Consider the following 15,018-nt stretch of genomic DNA (forward strand, 5'->3'; position numbering starts at 1 on the left):
AATCATAATAAATAATGCCAATGATTATAAACTCAGTGGTATTTACTCATTGAAAAGTAAAAAGTTTAGCCACTAATCAATTCAGAAGAATTGAGCCCTCAAGTAAGAAACCACAAGGGTGTTTTGTAAGAGGGAAACCTAATTGGATTTATGTACATATATCTAGGAGCTGTGTGGGCAAGCTTATTTGGGGATGGTATCACCACACTGTTTATCAGCTTACACGGTTACACCTAATCACTGAAGGCCTTATAAGCATGACAACAAGGGTGCGAAGACAAGTAACACATTTAATCTTTTTCATTTAGTGGTCTCAGGAGATCCATAGCCATAAGGGTTCTTGCTGGCCCAGTTCCATTGATCCCTGCACATCTCATCAATACCATACTTTGCCCTGCAATGAAATTACACATATTTGAGGAATGTGAAGTGCACTTAACAAGTCCTATATAACAATGTCACAGACCCAACAACACCTTACATGCCATTTAATGCTAGAAATTAACAATTAATTTTATTCGTTGTACTATGAACTAAAGAATGCATGAATATTTACACCTACTTCCAATTCAATTCACGTTCTGCCTTCTCCGTCGATGCATAAACAATTCCAGCATCACCAGGACGCCTTCCAGCCATTACAAGAGGTATTTTCTGTCACAGTATCATAAGACGAGCATTAATAGAAAAGACAAAAGTAAAAAGAAAAAAAAAAGTACAGGAAAAATTGTGCAGAAACAAGCTCAAGCTCATGCCAGATATCCTAATTGAAATAACTCGAGTATTGAGATATGAATAATCAGATTGTTCTATAGATGACCTTCACTAATATATATACATATATATATTACACTTCGGAGATAGACTTTAACCTTGAGAGCACCAAATAAAAGACCTATCTTTGTTTAAAAGCAAGCTTATTACACGTAGTAACACGACTATCAACGTGTAATATCTTGAATTATAAGAATTGTGAATGGTACCTTTCCAGATGCCTTTTCGAATGCTGTAACCATCTCCAAAACTGATGTTCCTTTCCCTGTTCCCAGGTTATATACCTCACAACCTGTGTGAAGCATATCCATTCACCCAATGTCATCAAATACTAATTACAGTGATATGCAGCTACTAGCAAAAAAAAGTTTCCTACATTGTGAAAGTGCTAGTAACGTCACTGAGGAACCAATGTTTTGTAAAGGGACAAAAGGAGGGCCATGAAGGATCCAAATTAAGATCTCAGCCTGAAAACATGAGCAAAAATTCTCTAGTAGGCTCCTGGTTACCTAGATGGCAATATAATTAATTCAGATAACCAATATTATCTGAAGGAATGCTATACATGGTGGCATAGGATTGTCCAGAGTTCAGACACCTCACAACTACTGATCCATCTATGAAATCACATGCAGCATTCTGGGAGACAAATGGATTAAAGCAAAGAAATCGCTGTGGCACCCATGGCCAAAGCAACTAACCGTTCAATGTAAAAAACTAACAAGCATGCAGAGAAAACTGTTCAGAGAAAAAATAACACTTGACAGAACAGTAGAATGATCACAGCACATACCTACTTTGGCATCAGAGAGCTTTTGCAATGCAGCAATGTGACCATCTGCTAAGTCAACAACATGAATATAGTCTCGTACCTGGAAGGATATGAATATCATTAAGATGACTGGATGTTAAATTATAAGTGAACAAAATCCTGCTTCTGAAAATATCAATTAATAAATTCACACGCCCGACCAAAATATGTTGGTGATGACACATTCCATAAAGAAACACAAACATATACCTATCAAGTAGAGTAACATAATGACCATGATGAAGCCAGAAAACTAGCTATCCTGTTTTTAACAGGTCTATTTACAATAAAAATTGAGCTGAACACATCCCAACATGCATATGGATGAGAATTTGCAGTTTCAGATACTATCTTATCCGCATTACTGACAACTTTTTCAAGTTTTAACCCTTTCTTCCTGAACATGATACTGCTCCTGACAAGTCAAAATCTTGCTAATACGAAGGAGCATATTGACCATAAAATTTACTTAACAATTTTCCCAACAAAAAAATTCCAAAGAATGAACCCAATTTATAAATTTAACAAGGGCCTCATACTGGGAATGAAAGCATACCCCGGTGCCATCCTTGGTTGAATAGTCACTTCCGAAGACTGTCAGATGAGGACGCCTGCCAACAGCAACCTGCTGCACGTAGGGCATGAGATTGTTTGGAATTCCACGGGGATCCTCACCAATTTGGCCACTAGGATGCGCACCAACAGGATTGAAGTATCTTAACAATATGATCTTCCATTCAGAATCTGAGCGGTAGATATCACGACAAATCTCTTCAATGAAAAGCTGAAAAGATCACCACTATCAGATTATTTTCATTTTCCATATGAAATCAACACCAGAATGCACCTAATGGTTGTCAAAAGAGCATACCTTGGTTCTACCATATGGGTTTGCTGCAGATAGAGGGAATTGTTCTGTACATGGAACCTCCTTTGGCCACCCATAAACAGTAGCTGATGAAGAAAACACAAGCTGAAAGCAATAAAAAACTATTTAGTTGGTAATCTTCATAGAAATAGAAGCAATCATATACAGAACAATCTAGAGAAAGGCACCTTCTTGCATCCATGGGCAGCCATTACTTCCAGTAATGTAATTGTACCAATAAGATTGTTATCAAAATAAAGCAATGGCTTCTCCACACTCTCACCAACTGCCTTGAGCCCAGCAAAGTGGATGACAGCATCAAATCTACGGTGTAAACATGGAAGGAAAAAAAGTACCAAAAATTAGAACTTAAGCAAGAGCAACAACACAGCAGTACATTTGAAAAAAGATGAAGAAGGGAAAAAGGAACGTTTTTGTATAACATCTCATGCAAACACAACGAACCGACTTTTCTTTTTATAATCCCCCCTTCCTGCCTCTCTCTCTCTATCTCTTTCGATTCAGATCGTCAAAAATACACATGTAAGGACATATTTATGTTCTTTTTTTAAGAAAGAAAAGGCCGAAGCCGATAGAAAAAATAGATGGATCGCCATGTGCAACCGAAAGCTCAGAATCATAGTAATTATTAAATTAGCAGAATATAAATCAGACAGCTATTATACTTTGTTTTAGAGAAAACTTTTTCCAGAGCTGGCCTGTCCCGGAGGTCAACCTTCAAGCAAAAAACAGAAACTCAATGATTAGAGTCATCACATAGTCAATTACGAAAAAAAAAGTCGTAAATTAACAAAAGGAAAATTAACAGCTAAACTCGTATATACGATATCAAGAGCAAGCCCAAATCAGACTTAATATCAAATCTCAAACTCATATTCATGAAATTCGTAAAGAATTCATGATTTCGATATAACCGAAGGTTTCAATTTTCAGTAAATTAATATACCAAACGCCAAAGCATTCTAACAAACAATTCACTGGAATTCTTCTTATAACTATTAAAAGAGACTTGTCAGAACGTACCTGGTGAAAGGAGAGATTTTTGGAGTGTTTGCCGGCGATTTCCTTGACTCTTTCGAGAGCAACAGCGTTAGAATTATCAAGATTATCAACAACAACGGCGGAGTAACCGCCTAAAAGGAGTTGAAGGACAGTGTGACTCCCAATGTAACCAGCACCACCGGTGACCAGAATATTCTTCGCCATGTCCTAAACCTCACAGTGGGAGAGAGAGAGAGAGAGAATCGGTGGCAGTTATTTCTTTTCGAGGGGCTAACAGAGAAGCAATGTCGTCACGAGCTCCAGGCTAGAGGACGGTATGTTATTTATGGAAGGAAGCAAGGGAATATATAAGAAATGGAAGGAAACGAGATTGGAAATAAAAACCTTTTTTTTAAAGAAAAATGGTTTAAAATAAAAAAACAATTGAAAAAAAAAAGGAGAGAGGGAGAGCAGAGATGAGACGATAGGCCACGTGGAGTAAAACTATTTGTTGCATTGGAAGTGGCTTGTGTATTCCGACTCCTGAGCTCAAGTCACGGCTCAATGGAATCCCTGTAAGGTACGGAAAGTAGAGTAAGTCGAATCCCTGAATAATTGGTAAATGTGATAATTAAACAAGATTAAATTTAATACTTTCAGATAATTTTTACTTTTTCAGTGAAGTTCTCCAAAATAAATAAGGCTTAAATAATAGATTCTCTGTTTACAGGTTGATTGGATTGGTGAAATGGAGAGGAAAAAGAAAATATTTAGAAGAAAATAAAAGGAAAATCTCACTCTCCCGTATTTTGAGGATTTTTTCCTAACACGAGAGAATTGAAAAGGACGCACCTCTAATTAAATGCTGAGTAATTAAGTGCAAACCGAATAACTGAATATGTAACAGAAAATAAATGAATGATGGAAAATAATATGTATTTTTATATAATTATTTTTCTCCATTTTAAAGTGAAAGTATGAGGATCGAGAAATAAAGTCTATCATCCACTATGCCCAAATCATTTATTTTAAATTATTTTTTATCATTAGCTAATATAGGTAGTTTATTTTAAGATTGTACTTTTATAATATAATTTTATTTATATCAAATTTTATAATAATATTTTAAAATTTTTAAAAAATATAAAAATGACTGGATTCTACATATAAGAATGTTTAATACAGTCTATAGTTTTTTTATAAAATAATTTGATGTAAAAATTATAATAAAGTTTATTTATTAAAAATATATATTTTATTTATTCTACTCTTGTAGAAAATATAAATTCATGATTTGAGTGAAATTTATTATTTAATAGATATTTTTAGTCAAATAATAAAAATGTAATTTATATAATAAGGCATATTAATATTATTACTTACTTTTTTTATCATTTCTTCTACCTGAAAATAAATTTATTTTCCACTCATCCAAATAAATGAAAAGAAAAGAAAAAGAAAAAAAAACTATTTTCCCACTTTTATTTTCTCCTCCCCATAATTTTATCCTAATGTTTATTTTCTCCCCTCCATAATTTTATCCAAGCATAGCAATTAGGCGCTGCATTGAATTGACTATATTATCCTTATTTTTGTAAATTCACATTAAATAGGAATTTGAATCCACTTGGGATGTTGCTATTTGCTGATGTCCATATCTTTCGGTACAGATCTTGACCATCTATCTATAAAGTGATGGGATTGGGATTTGGGAGAAGAAACTTTTGTATATAAAATAATTGTTGTTTTTTTTTTTTCGAATAAATAATTTGTTTACTGAATGTTAGAATGTTATTTCCCACTTGGGAATTGTGAAGGACAGATCTATATCCTAAAGTCTAAACTATTATTTAGAACCTCACCATGTCATAAATACTATAAAATTATTTCTTTTTCTATATGTTAGATAACTTTTTTTAAAAAAGTAATTAATTCATAATCTTCTTAATATGTGCTTAATTTTTAATAATCAGTGTGAGTAAAGGGTCTTCTAAAAAATAAATGGAAAATATATTAAAATTTTTAAAAGTATTAATTTAATAACATTACATTTTTCTTAATTTATATTAAAATAGAAGTTTTAGTATAATTGAGTTGATAATATAATAAAAATAGGCTATTGAAATCGCGATAGGTCTATATAGAAAAAAAGGAGGTCATACCAGCTCATTCGGTTCGACAGAGAATCACTCATCATAAAATGTAATTTCGACCTTTTATATCTACTACCTCACTTATGCAACCTCACTTATGTATGAAACACGTAAATTAATCTCTCTAAAGCATATAGATTATCAATGAAATTATCTTGCACATACAAGTGGAATTTACATATAAGATGTGAGTGACCAAGACATCATTTTCTTTTAACTACCTAGTCAAATCCATTAATTTTTATATGAATCAAATTTTCACTTATTTATTTTCTTCTCCTTTTAATTCATCGAATCTGAGACTTATTATGAATATATTAATATTATTATAGAATTATTATTGAAAACAAATTCTTTAAGTATATTAATTAAAAGATATTCAAATTTTGATTTAATATTAAAAATTTAACCTAAAGTTGAATAGTTAAAAATCAGTTTTTCAATCTTAAAGTACCTTTTCAACCCTCCAACTATAAATTTAAACAGAGCCATAGAAATTTTATTAGTTTAGATCAATATTTTTTCAATTCCGTATTAAATCTTGCATTATTTTTTTTATGGAAAAGAAATTAAAGTAGTCGTTAATATGCAATTAATATTATAATTAATTTTCTATTTTGATGATAGGTTTGAAATTTCTCACCATACCTTTCACGCTTTGATTCCTTCTTTCTTTAAAAAAAAATAATTGAAACGTTTAAAAAGTCTGAACTTTTGATGAGAAAAGCATGGATTCTTTTTGTGACAGGAGAGAAGAATGGATTCTAAATTTCTAATCCACTTTATATCAAAGAAAAATTCTTCTATATTTCCATACGTGTCTGTCTATGCTCATAGCAATCTTATCTTTTCCACTTTTTTTTTTTTTTTTTCACATAGAAATATGAATGTTGCACACGTAACTGAAATACATTATTGTCCTGTTTGTCTGATATCTTTGGTTTGTGATCAAATTCCTGAAACTTCTCTAATTTTCTTAATATAAATGAGGCTTTTCAAAATAACAACCATGGAATATAGATGTAATTTTCTCACTTTTATAATATAAAAGTCAAATTCCTGAAACTTCTATTTTGTTAATAGAGATGAGGCTTTTCAAATAAAAACCCATGAAATATAAATGTAATTTATTTTTACTTTTATAATATAAAAGTAAACAAAATTAACCAATCAAATCATTCTATAATTAATATTTACCTGTTACCAAAGGAAATAATTTTCCAACGAAGAATTGAACTGCATATTGCTCTAGCTCTATGTTTGGCATCTGGCTGTTTTGAACTTTCTAAGAAATCCTCTTGACATTTTCAGGATTCATCCAAAAAGAAGCTAAAGCTTAGTTGGGCAAGCTTTGCATGAACCAAAGTTAAAAGGTAAAGGTAAAGCTAAAAAGTGTTGTAAAATTAGAAACAAAGAACAAACGCGAAAAGCAATTCAAAGTAGGTGTTCCACCGCCCCAACTAACCAAGGATAACTAAAACAAAAGGAAATAGCCAAGAAATATAATATGGTAATTACTTATAAACCTAATTATGTTAGGACAACTAGTAGTAGTTGATTGAGTATGACTTAAAAAAATAAAAATTCAACGATTATTCACAAGGATTTGACTCTAATAGGAGACACTTTGAAATTATTATTCTAAACACATCAAATCAAAAGAAAACTCTTTAGATGAGGAGATTATTTGTGTGCAAAAATTGAATATATTAATCCAGTTATTGTCAGACACATAATTAAGTATAAAAAAGGCTCTGCCTCCGCCCTTATTTGACATTTTTTTAAATAAATTCAATTTAAAATTTTTTATTATTTTTACTAAAATTAAATAAATCTTAATAAAATATAATATTATTTTTTTAATAATAATAAATAATCTTTAAAATTACAAAAATACAATTTTATTATACAAAATTTTTCTTATTATTACAAAAATACAATGATATTAGGTGATGACTCATTTGATGTTTAAGTAAAAAGTACAGACACTTAATTAATGAAAAAAAATTGTTTATTTAGTTCTTAAACTGAAATATGAATTTAATTAGATTTATATTTATTTATTTTTAATAGGCCACTTTGATAAAACCCCTCCTATCTCCTAACTTTTGAAGCAGACCGTGTATATTCGTTGTTAGATACTTTGCAGATTTGATAATTCCTAAGGAGAATTTTTTTGAGGTAGAGTAAAATTAAATTTCTTTTTAAGATATGATTTTATAAAATAATATTTTTCTTAGTTTTTAAATTTTAATAATTTTATATTATTTTTAAAAAATAAGATTTTTTAATGATATTAATTTTTTTAAAAAATAATATTTTCATAATTTAATAATTATAAATAATTAATTTAATATAAAAAAATATATTTTATAATAATATTTATAAATTTTTTATATATTTTCATTTAAAATTAAAATTTAAATATTTTTAAAAATATTAATTTTTTTAAATAAAAAATATTTTTATATAAATTATTAATTAAAATATATAAAATTAAATAAATTAAAATTTTATTTAAATAATAATAATTTAACTTAAAATAAATTTAATTAATTTTAATTAATTTTTAATTAAACTTAAAATGAATTTAAATATTATTAATATAAATGGAATTAGAATTTAAATGGTTTAATTTTTAAGGATATGCGTTAGATATTTGGGCTTCATCAGGCGTTGCTTCTTGGTTTCACCGGCCCACCTTGCCTTGGTTGAAGAGATTCCAGATGAACTCTAGATCTAGCATGCAGCTGAGTAATGGGAGTTCGTTGGGCCTATCTCTGAAAGGCGAGACGGAGTTATCGAATTGTCATACCACCTCCGCTGTTGATTTATGTAATTGCTCCACGGTACGACTTCTTTGTTATTTGGTCTATTTCTGAGTGTGAGTTTGATTATGCTTCTTTTTATGTTTGGAAGAAATCTATCAGATAATGCAGGTCCGAGGAACGATCCTTTTTAGTGATATGCTTCCAAGAAAAATTGATTATTAGTGGAAATTTTTATTTTATATTACTGAAAAATTTATGATATTGTATATAAATATTTTTTATAACCATTTGTATTATTAGCCTCTCTCAATTTTAGCTGAACCTATAAAAATTATATTTAAAGAGTGAACAAAATTTAATTCAAATTTAAATAATTAATCAAATTGTATTAAAATTTAATTTTAATTTAATTTATTAAGAAATTTAATTTAATTTTTATTTTTAAAAAAATTAATTTAATCGATTCGATTCGTTTAAAAAAATAAAAATTAAATTTAACTTGAACTAAACTAATGCTTATTATATATTAGCTATGATTGCATATATGTGGCTTTTGACACAGTAATTGTGTCTCTTAATAGACTTGTAAAAGGTTAAGATTTTGATCCTTGGTAGCATTTTTTTTATTTTTTATTTTTTCACTTAAAATTAATAACGTTATAATTGTCTTTTAGTCGAAGAGATAAGCCATTTAAAAGTCACTATAAATTGATTATTTAATCAGTTAGAAACCCTAAATTTATTTTTCTTCACTTTTGCCGATTACTATTCTCTCTAATCTAAAAGTCTTCCCTTATCTTCTCTTCTTCAGATATTTCAAACTTCAAAGATCATGATTGGACTTTCATTATTGCTCTTGCTATCACTCTCTCTCTAGTCATTGCTCTCACTGTGTCTCTCCCTTTGGCTGTTGCTCTTGCTTTTGGCCTGTCATCTCCGTGGCTCTCGTTGCTACTACTAGTTTCACTCTCTTGTAGCCATTATTATTTTTCTCACGTCCGTCGCCGGCACTTTCACATAGACATCATTGTTTTCTTAATCTCGTCATCACTCTTACTCTTAAGGTTATGAAACTAGACGTTGATTATCTCTGATGCTTGTTCTCTTTCCTGCCTCATTATTACTGTTTTGCTAGTGTCTCAATTTCATATCTGACTTGGTATGTAACATAGTTATTGAATTGTAATTCTATAACTAATATATTAGACTTTGCAATTCTTATTTTATAATATATTTTGTGTTTCTAAATCTATTGGTATCCTAAATATATTTTATTGATAATTTTTAATGAAATTTTATTTTTAAAGCCGTAACATATTATTTGAATTAAAGCTCGAAGGAGATAATGCTTCATGGAAGGAGGGCACTGAATGCGTAAACCAAATGAGTTGAAATTTTCTATTCAATTCAATTCAATTATTATTATATTTATTTAATTTGATTTCTATAATTTTAATTAAACCTAATTTTTAATTTTCTCAATTCAATTGTTTCGGTAATTTTCATTAAATCTCTTTTTAATTTTTTTGATTTTCAATTCAATTTTAAACTTAATTTACCAAATACTCAACCCTAGCCACACCAATACTTCCGCCACTAAACATCCTATTGACGTGGTCCATGGAGAACGATAGAAAAACCCAAACATCAGCAGTAAAATTTATAAGAACACGAACGACAAACATCCTGTGATATACAATAACGCCAATTAAGCACCAAGATGAAGTTGAGGTTCAATATAACCAAGCAAAACCGAGAAAACTTAATGACCCAAAAAACAAGGTTCACGGTTGGCAAACCTCCCCAACCCAACTTCCTCCGACTGGATATGCAGGAAGACTGGACAGACGCCTTCACGTCTTCAACACTTTGCATTAGTACCAAGAGATTCTGCTACAGTTGACACCAAGTAAAACCATCCTTCAGTTGCCAAACCGGCCTCTTGCCCATGGCACCCTTGGCCGAATGCCACTAACATTGCGCTGGACAGCATTGTTCCGACTTGAGAAGACCCTCATTCTCTCCTCTTTCATGTTGGCAAACCGTGAATCCAGTGTTTGAGTCCTTGGCTTAGCACCGGCATCCCCTTGCTGCTGTTGTTGATGGTGATGGTGATGCTGCTGTTGTGATGACTGCTCAACACAAATCAGGTAAACATCATCTTACTGCTCTAACAAGCAGCAACATTTTGCTGTTGCTACTAGCACACACATTAGTAAATCATCCAGAATAGAAGGTAAATGTCATAGGATCTAGTTACAGTTCTAGATTTACTACATGGAAAAAGCTGTCAGATCAATCTACAAAATGAATACCAATTACACGGCCTGTAAAAGACAAAGTATACTACAGACGAAAAAATAACACAAACAAAGCCCAACAAGAGTATCAGATGGAAAAACACCTTAGCTGCAAAGCCTCCATTTACAGCCCTCCTCTGAACTATAAAAGCTCCTGTCCTGCATCAAGAAATGAAGAAAAATGACTCTAAAACCAATCAATACTTGAGCAATCAATTCCAACAAACAGTCCTTCCACAATAGCCAGCACCACTGTCATTGTCAGAAAACTAGCATGTGCAGTATTTGCCTTGGTTGAGACCAGAAAGTCTTACCGTGCTGATTCAAATTACACCAAACTAAGAAACTAAGACAAAGAATATTAGCACAAAGATGTCAGTTGAACAAAAATGAAGACCCATTCTCTGCACTTTTCATTTATGTAAATTCCGCTAGAAGAGTTCAAATAACAGAAGATCATCTGAACTTCCAAATAGTCAACTTGAAACACCTTGCAACCACAAAAACAGAGGACCACCATGAAGCAGCACACCAGAGGAACAACTTGGCGAACTATAGTTTGCAAGACTTTCAATAAAGCTCAATAAGTTAGAAGGCTTCAACTTTCAGACCAAGTGCAGAGAATACCAGTACCACCGACAGAAGCTGCAAAGCTATTGCAGGAGAACAGAATTATTACCCCATCAACTTTTAAACATGACTTCACAAGATTCTTCCATTTAACCAGCTGAAGCGAATACAAAGCTCCTCTTTTGGTCTCCTAGAATCCTCCAATTTTTGTAACCATATAACATTGTGTCAAATCATCACATGCGCCGCCAGTCAGATGGTGACCCAGTCATGTAAAGATAAGAGAAAAGAAAAGGAGGATGGAGAAGATTGAAGTGTCAAACAGAGCCAACAGAAGCTCCCAAACCCCAAAAAATCTACTTATCACCAACTTCAGGGAACAAAGAATTAACACCCATCACTGGATATCTTCCCAATTCAGGAAAAAATGACAATTTCAGGTCAATGGAAGTGAGAAAAACAGGATGGATGAACAATTGGACATTCAATCTAAGCTCATTGAAAAAAGAGGCATTGCTCATCAGAAACTAGTACAACCCTAACAAAAATAACCATAAGTGATGATGAACTTCACCATAACAAGAAAATAACAACCTCAAAATAGAGATAAAGAATGGATCTACAAAGGTAGCTTGACGTTGCTGCCAGACAAGACAATCACGAGTCCTGTCTAACAATGAGAAGCACAGTCTATCAAATGCATAAGAGATAGAACTCTCTGCACAGTGTTTGTGCAACATCACTTCAGCAGATAAAATTTATTAATGAATTTTCATGATCGTCATGCCCGTATCATGCTTTTAATGCATCAAACTTTCTGCAAATTTCATACACCCAACACCTTCAAATGAAGTTACTTCAATAGCATCAAATCCATTACTTGCAAAGCCTACTTCAATCGCATACAATCCATTACTTGCAAAGCCTACCCACTGGTATTATCCACTGCCAAAGAACCATATCCACTAAAATAGAGATGCAATCACCATTCATCCTAATTGACAAACATCACATTGCAGGCATCTACTCTGGATAATATCCGCAGAAACCATCAAATAATTAGTGAGACTCCAAATAGGTCACTTGTCAACAACAATTCATAATGTGGGTTGCACAAGACTATGTGAGGTTACAATAACATTAACCAGAAGACCACATGGCAGAGGCATCATAGTTACCTGCAAGAAGTCGATTTTAAGGTATCACAATTGAATGGGAAACTAATATTGCCACTTCTCCCAGTTATTCAAACTCATAGTTACAAATATAAATGAACAGCATGAAACTGGAAGATATAATACCTTGCTTTGTCTGGATTAGCCAACCCATTACGAATAAAAGGTCTACCACGAAAAGGAGCAACTGCAGCCTTCCTTGCAACCTCAGTTGTTACAGGAAATTGGTTCCCTTGGAAATTTGACCTTCTTTGAGCTAAAGCCCCCTGATAACCAAAATAAAATTCAATGATCCAAGTTATCAAAGACATGAAGTATATGTACAGGTTTGTCCCCATTAGCTGCAGTAATTTCCTACCTGTCGAACAAATGGTCGTGAATCCATATAATGCTGCACCTTCACAGATTTCTGTTGTGCAGCACTGTTAAAAACTTTCTGACTTTTATTCTGCCAAAAAAAAACAATGATAATAAAATCAATAATAGGTCAAATAGAAAAACGAAAATGAAAAAGCATGGTCTTGTATACAAATTCCATACCGGAGGCCTTTGCTGCTTCTTAACCTTAGTTGTATTTTTAGACATTTTTATGATGTCATCTAAAACAAAGCAAACAAAATATGAATGAGCAACCAACAAACATGAAAATGATAAAGTCGTTTAAGCATTAATGTCAAATAAGCGTACCCAATGGCATATCTAGCTTCTTTTCTGTATTAGCAATTTCCTCACGGCTAAGTGGTTTAGTAGCCATCTGAGAAAGATGTACCACGTCAAGTCATGGACGGAAGAGAGCAGGTAAATACTACTATAGAAATATCTTTACAAGCGTGAGACAGACAATATTGGAGGCCTTGAAGGTCTAAAAAACAGTAATCAAACACAAAAACACTGCAGAACAAAACATGTAAACCCAATGAAAAGCAACCAAAAAAACGAAACCCTAAAAAAGTTATGGGCTTCTTCCCAAAGCAAGCACAGTCAATTATTTCCAAATCCAAACTCAAAATCTTTAATGCCTGATATTTGATTAGACAAAAAATCGTTGCAAATAAGCGATATCACATATCGAAGGCATTTTTACAAAGCGGGTACATCCATCTTAAAACACACTACAAAAAAATGATACAACCCTAGAATAACCAATCAAACAAGCTCACAGCACTTGACTCATAATTAATACAAAAATTCATAGACAACCTAGGGTTTCCAAATTGGCCGACCAGATCACGGAGAGAGAGAGAGAGAGAGAGAGAGAGCTTCAATTTTCAACATAACAAAAAGCAAACTTACAGATTGCAACGAGGTCGCTGATGGAAAAGGGGAAATTGAAAACTTTTTAGGATTAAGGTTGCAAAGTGGAGGAGCTTCGAACCGACGAAAGAAGATGATTCCCTCAAAAAGGCGATGAGAATATCCGAGCGACAGAGGAGAAGCGTGAGGCGGTAGCTATTTCATATGTATTAAAAAAAATTAAGGAGGAAATTGTAGGCAAGGCTACGCTACGCGTATAATTCATTAAACCGTCTCAATATAGATTTGAAGTCCGCCTGGAAATACCGCAATTATTGCATAACCGCATAAAGCTGACGCAATAATTTCCGCCTAGTGATAATCAAGTGCACAATCCTATAGGAAAAATTTAAAACCTTCACCTCTCAACGTCCGCCACGTTGCGGACGGATGTCGTTTAGATAACTGGCATTAGCCTATTGGTTTGATGCAAATTAAATTAAACTGAAATTATGCCAAATATACAAGGGCTATTTTTTGTAAGAAAAAAAAAATTAAGGCTTGGTTTATTTTAGAGAAAATATTTTTTAATATTTAAAATATTAAAAAATTTAATCAAGGAAAAAATGATAAATGATTTTTTAAAATTTAAAATTTTTATTAAAAATACTATATATAAATTTATTAATAATTTATTTTTTAAATTAAAATTAAATAATAAAAAATAAATTATTTTATTAAAAATATTTTGTATATAAAATATTTTTAAAATATAAATTATTTTTTATAAAAAAAAATAGAGTTTAAATTTGTACTTTTTGATAGGAAAATCAATTGATATGTAGGAGTTATTTAATTATTTAATTAGTTATTAAAAAATTACATAAAATTTAAAGTGTGACCTAAAATAAAATTTATTATTTAAATGAAATATTTATATTAAAATCCATATGTGGTAAATTTATACATAAAGATGATTGGAACTAAATGGTTTCAAATTATAATTGGCTCAACTTGAAATTTACCAATTTTTTATTTTTTATTTAAATATATTGCTTTTAATTTTTTTGAAAGTAACTATTATGTATTTTCTTTTTGCTATAGAAATTGAATAATTAATATATCATAAACGCATATCTCATAAATTTATATATTATCACGTGGTTTTAAAATTGTAATTGTTTTAAATGTAAATTATTTCTAATCAAAATCAATTCAAACAATGAAGCTGGAATAATGATTACAACATGAAAATGGATCGAAACTGACCGGGACTAGAATTGGTTGAGCTTATAAATACTACATGCAAGTTTAAAAAGACATGTGAAATTTTAAAAATCATTTTCTTATTTTTTTTTTCA

At 31.3% G+C, this 15,018-nt stretch overlaps 2 protein-coding genes across 4 annotated transcripts; both read right to left on the reverse strand.

Moving 5' to 3' along the window:
- Positions 1 to 21: 21 nt before the first annotated feature.
- On the reverse strand, positions 22 to 3,843 carry LOC110609783 (UDP-glucose 4-epimerase 5). Of its 3 annotated transcripts, none has more exons than XR_002487081.2 (9): positions 3,498 to 3,843; positions 3,140 to 3,189; positions 2,642 to 2,777; positions 2,457 to 2,558; positions 2,142 to 2,369; positions 1,572 to 1,646; positions 984 to 1,066; positions 563 to 654; positions 22 to 394 (listed from the first exon to the last, which is right to left on the reverse strand). XR_002487081.2 is itself a non-coding variant. In XM_021749581.2 (9 exons), the coding sequence occupies exons 1-9, from the start codon at positions 3,678 to 3,680 to the stop codon at positions 301 to 303; spliced, it is 1,047 nt and encodes a 348-aa protein (XP_021605273.1). In that variant the 5' UTR covers positions 3,681 to 3,838; the 3' UTR covers positions 22 to 300. The 3 variants fall into 3 exon arrangements, 2 of the variants coding, with proteins under 2 accessions (XP_021605273.1, XP_043810309.1); XM_021749581.2 differs by having other exon boundaries at positions 1,568 to 1,646; positions 3,498 to 3,838; XM_043954374.1 differs by lacking the exon at positions 984 to 1,066.
- A 6,169-nt stretch (positions 3,844 to 10,012) lies between these two features.
- On the reverse strand, positions 10,013 to 13,934 carry LOC110608769. The gene is made up of 7 exons (XM_021748060.2): positions 13,718 to 13,934; positions 13,112 to 13,178; positions 12,965 to 13,023; positions 12,783 to 12,872; positions 12,551 to 12,690; positions 10,784 to 10,838; positions 10,013 to 10,511 (listed from the first exon to the last, which is right to left on the reverse strand). The coding sequence occupies exons 2-7, from the start codon at positions 13,176 to 13,178 to the stop codon at positions 10,302 to 10,304; spliced, it is 621 nt and encodes a 206-aa protein (XP_021603752.1). The 5' UTR covers positions 13,718 to 13,934; the 3' UTR covers positions 10,013 to 10,301.
- Between the last annotated feature and the right edge of the window lie 1,084 nt (positions 13,935 to 15,018).

Source organism: Manihot esculenta, chromosome 2 (genome assembly GCF_001659605.2).
Source record: "Manihot esculenta cultivar AM560-2 chromosome 2, M.esculenta_v8, whole genome shotgun sequence".
NCBI classification, from domain to species: domain Eukaryota; kingdom Viridiplantae; phylum Streptophyta; class Magnoliopsida; order Malpighiales; family Euphorbiaceae; genus Manihot; species Manihot esculenta.